The sequence below is a fragment of the Ruditapes philippinarum genome, unplaced genomic scaffold (assembly GCF_026571515.1).
Source record: "Ruditapes philippinarum isolate M1 unplaced genomic scaffold, ASM2657151v2 ctg26594_1_1_1_1, whole genome shotgun sequence".
Lineage (NCBI taxonomy): Eukaryota > Metazoa > Mollusca > Bivalvia > Venerida > Veneridae > Ruditapes > Ruditapes philippinarum.
This window is the reverse complement of record NW_026854131.1, coordinates 1-4,977: the sequence shown is the minus strand read 5'-3', so window position 1 is coordinate 4,977 and position 4,977 is coordinate 1. Positions and strand designations below refer to the sequence as shown.

Below are 4,977 nucleotides of genomic sequence, written 5' to 3'. Positions count from 1 at the left end.
GAGTTCTAGTTAAGTCTTCAAATTTACATTCAACCAATACTAGACAATATATTGTGTCTACTCTATAAATTCTATACTAATGGAAGGATTTTCTTCAAACTTTACTCAAATGTTCACTCCAATTGGGCGATGTGCAGAACCCATCTTACCCTTGTGCCAGCTGAAGGTCAAGGCCACACTTGAAGGTCAAAAATTGACTTATAAAAAGTTTAGTATATTGGGAAAATGAAAGGTTATTTGTAACTGTTTCGAACATGATTTGATAATAGATATTTTTACTATTACCTGTACAATTAGTCTTTTTTTCACCAGAGATAATTTCTTTTTATGTATTTGTGTCACTTAAGTTATTCCCTTAACCACCTTTCCAAGTTGTCTTCTGTCAAGGACATTGGTGGGGGTATGAATCGCATTCAGCGATAGTTCTAGTTGATGTTTGATAAGTGTGTTTCGTTTATTAAGGCATAGATAAAGAATGGCTTCACTATGTAAATTTAAATACGTTGAGTATTGTTGTTAGGGGTTGATGTTGTCAGAAAAAAAATTGAAGTGTGAATTTTTAACCTGTGTTTTTTTTATCAGGTATATGAGATGTCTAGGGTAAAGCAGAACTTTGAGCGTGCTCAGATGTTAAAGGAATGGCACGAAGGTGGTGCCGGTGTCATGATCCTTGGCTACGACATGTACAGAAATCTCGTGAACGGAAGTCACTGTAAAAACAAGAAACAGAAAAAAATCTTTTACGAAACCTTAGCAGAACCAGGTAAATCTTTGTACAAGATTTGTTGGTAATTTTATCCTTTTTAGCTCGACTATTCGAAGAATATGAGAGCTATTGTAGTCGCCCCGGCGTCAGCGTCCGCGTCGGCGTCTGCGTTGGTTAAAGTTTTTTGTAAAGTCAAATATCTCAATTATTACTAGAGATATTCAATTGAAACTTACAATACTTATTTATAGTAACAAGGTACATCAGATTGACAAGTTGGATAACTCTGCCTATAATATTGACAGAATTATGCCCCTTTTTAACTTAGAAATTTTGGTTAAAGTTTTTTGTAAAGTCAAATATCTCAATTATTGCTTGAGATATTCAATTGAAACTTACAATACTTATTTATAGTAACAAGGTACATCAGATTGACAAGTTGGATAACTCTGCCTACAATATTGACAGAATAATGCCCCTTTTTAAACTTAGAAATTTTGGTTAAAGTTTTTTGTAAAGTCAAATATCTCAATTATTGCTTGAGATATTCAATTGAAACTTACAATACTTTTTATAGTAACAAGGTACATCAGATTGACAAGTTGGATAACTCTGCCTACCATATTGACAGAATTATGCCCCCTTTGGAACTTAGAAATTTTGGTTAAAGTTTTTTTGTAAAGTCAAATATCTCAATTATTGCTTGAGATATTCAATTGAAATTTAAAATACTTATTTATAGTAACAATGTACATCAGTTTACAAAATTGCATAACTCTGTCTGCAATATTTGCAGAATTATTTGCCCCTTTGAAACTTAGAAATTTTGGTTATAGGTTAACGGTCTTCAAAGATATTCACTTGAAACTTTACACATGCACTTAGGGTCATAATTGGAGGGTCATAATTGTATGTCACTGACCAAGTTCCATAACTCTATCTTGCATTAAGGCTGATTCATATCCCCTTTTCTACTTAGTCTCTTGGTTAATGTTTACATGCAAGTTTTACATATCTCAATAACTATTAAAGATATTTATCTAAAACTTCACATATGCATTTAGGGTCATAATTGTAGGTCACTGAGAAAGATCCATAATTCAATCTTGCATTTAGGCTGATTTTTCTCCCCTTTTTCAACTTAGAAATTCATGGTAAAGTTTTGCTTGTGAGCTGTTATTTCAATAACTACTGAAGGGTTTGTGCCATTTTTGGGACAATTTTATGCATTCATAATAATAAAGCAGTGATTTACTTGATAAAACATCTTAATAATAATAACAAGCCTTTGTACCTTTTCTGTCAAATTTATGTATTCATAGGTAATTAGTATTATTTACTCAATAAAAAAAAACTTGTGAGATTACCTTCCGAATTGTCAAGCCAATTCTGTATAATTAGACTCTCTGTAAGGCCTATAAAATGAATTTATAAAAAAAAATTAGCCCTTTTGTGAACTTAAAAAATTTAACAATATCAAGGCTCTTTTACTATCAAGCACTTAGAATAGTCGAGCATGCTGTCCTACAGACAGCTCTTGTTCAAATTGGATTTAATTTGCTTTTAGTGAATATTATTTGAAACTTATTTATCGTGAAAGATGAATTTGAATCATGTTCTTGCAACTTAAATGAATTGGTTTTCAAAACTAAACAGAATTCTATAATCTGAACTGGTGTCACTTGAGAAAACATGGTTGTGACCCAAGTGCGGCTCAAACCCACTGTCCATGTGGTGAGAAGCAGATACCTTAATTCTAAGTCCCAGCTACCACTTAGCTATTTAAGTTTGCCTACTAATCTATCAAAACAGAGGGAAAATACCCTCTTAGTCTTATTACAGCATTACACATACAGATTAACATAAAATTATGAGTCACAGAGTCTAAAAATAGATATTCATACAATTTCCATATAGAAGATATAATTATTTTCTGGTCTTGTACAAAAGGCTTGAGATTTACAGCATAGACTGAAACACTGTTGTTTATATTATAATTATCAGGTCCAGATCTCATTGTATGTGATGAAGGTCATATATTAAAGAATGACGCTACATCATTATCCAAGGCAATGACAAAGATTGATTCACGGCGGAGAATCGTACTGACTGGAACACCGCTACAAAATAACCTGGGAGAATGTGAGTAGTTCAGTTTTGAAATGAAGTTTTATTGAGTAAGAAAAAAAAATGCAACAGTTGACTGGTTATAAAAAAAGAAAGAATGTGTACACATTAAAAAATTATGATCGATGTATATTGAAAATATGCCAACTCCAAAATGTCACAAAGTAAGTTATATATATATTTTTTTTTTTTTTAAAGTAGAATTGATTGTAATATTTTTTACTTTGAGTAAATTATACATATGTATGCGATGTTTTCTTTCTGAATTATTCAAAAGACGTGGTCATGATTACCATTCTATCAAATTGATTGTTACTTCATATGATATTAGACAATGTTCTTTGAGAGAAAAAAAAGAAGAATTTACCTACCATCTTGAAAATTATTGGTGGGAAATGGCAAATATTTTACTTGTTATGTAATTTTATCAACAGATCACTGTATGGTGGACTTTGTGAAGCCGTCACTGTTGGGTACAAGGAAAGAATTCAACAACCGATTCTGTAATCCAATCACTAACGGTCAGTGTAGTGACTCAACACCATTTGATGTGAAACTGATGAAACATAGGGCACATATACTTCATGAATTGTTGGCAGGCTGCGTACAGGTAATGTTTTTGTTAAAATCTTGGATATGTATGTATGTGTCGATGGCCTTGTTTGAGAAATGTTCTGTTGGGTAGTAGGTTGTTACTTTGCAATATTGTTACCTTTATGTTGCTAAATTTGTTTATGTTGTTAACTTTTCCTCTAAAATTAGAAAAGTTTTTTTTGACATCTTGGATATAGACAAGTGAGTGTCAATGGCCTTGTTTGAGAAATTTTTTGTTTGGTAGTAGGTTGTAACAGTGCAATATTGTTAAATCATATATTTATAAATTTGTTAAATTCATGTAATGAAAATGTCCTCTCATACTTGAATGTTGTTTGTTGTCAGGGATTTCTAGGTCAAAAATGCTTCAAGCAGTATACTGTGCAATGGCACACATTTGTCGTTATTGCCAATTCAAATTAAAAAAAAGTTCAGGTTGTAGCTTTGAGGAGATGAACTCTTTATACTTACTTCACTTATTATCCAGTTATGTACAATATGTTACTTTACTTACTGTAAAAAAAAACCCTGATAAAAGTTGATTATCTTTCTCAGACTAGACGTGTGCCACTAAATGTTCTAATTAATATGGTATTAAAAGAATGTTCTTTCAATTGATATTGTAGCCTTTAAACTTGGTCATTGCTCCAGCCGTGTGCAACTTTAGACTTGGTCTTTGCACTACCCTCAAGCACATTGCAAAATTAATACTATTATATTTGATATAAACAAAGAAATGATGAATAATATGTTGTGGTTTTTTCTCCAGAGGAAAGATTATTCAGCCCTCACCAAATATTTGCCACCAAAGTTTGAGTATGTGATCTCAGTACGTTTGTCTGAAGTACAGATGACTTTGTATGAGAACTACCTGTCTATGAACTCCCTCGGTGGAACTGGGGATATAAAGAGTAAAGGGGCACGACTCTTCACTGACTATCAGGCATTAATGAGAATATGGACACATCCATGGGTGCTAAAACTGGACGAGATTAGGCAGGAAAATAAGGTATATTCTTGTAACTTTCAAGAGATTATTATGATTATTATATCATGCTGTTTAATGTACTTTAGACTAATGAAATGTATAAAGTTTTTTATATGATTGATAAATGTAACTTTTTCATGTTACTGCTTGCCCCTCACTGCTGTTGGATCGATTCCTGACAAGGACTATGGATTCTTTCATATGAGGAAAACTATCCCAGCTTACGGAATATTTTGGTGTTTATTTAGGTGCCTTTTGGGCTGAAATAAAGCAAAGGAAGGGCTCCCCGAGGTCTTGCTGGAAGTAAATGACAATTCTGTGTTGTGAGATAAAAAAAAAAAAGTACTTGAAATGATATAGCCTCCTTCTGCCTGTATAATATGCTTGTTACTAAAATGGTGTGTAGTCTAACTTGCTGAAGCATGCATTTGTATTAAGGGACATGTTTTTAGGGACCACTTTAAATTCCCCATAATAATTTTCTCTCTTTATCTTTAATGTATTTCCTGATATTGAAATGAAGGCTTCAAGCCATTGGCTTCAAATCACCACTGCGGGCTAG

General features: G+C 32.5%; 1 protein-coding gene across 1 annotated transcript; it reads left to right on the top strand.

Annotated features, from left to right (window-relative positions):
• Positions 1-582: 582 nt before the first annotated feature.
• Positions 583-4,436, top strand: LOC132739041 (transcriptional regulator ATRX-like; the record flags this gene model as incomplete). Its single annotated transcript, XM_060726690.1, is given in 4 exon segments — positions 583-763; positions 2,711-2,848; positions 3,268-3,443; positions 4,197-4,436. Coding segments are annotated over 4 exon segments (735 nt in total), but the record flags the coding sequence as incomplete, so codon positions are not given.
• Positions 4,437-4,977: the final 541 nt, after the last annotated feature.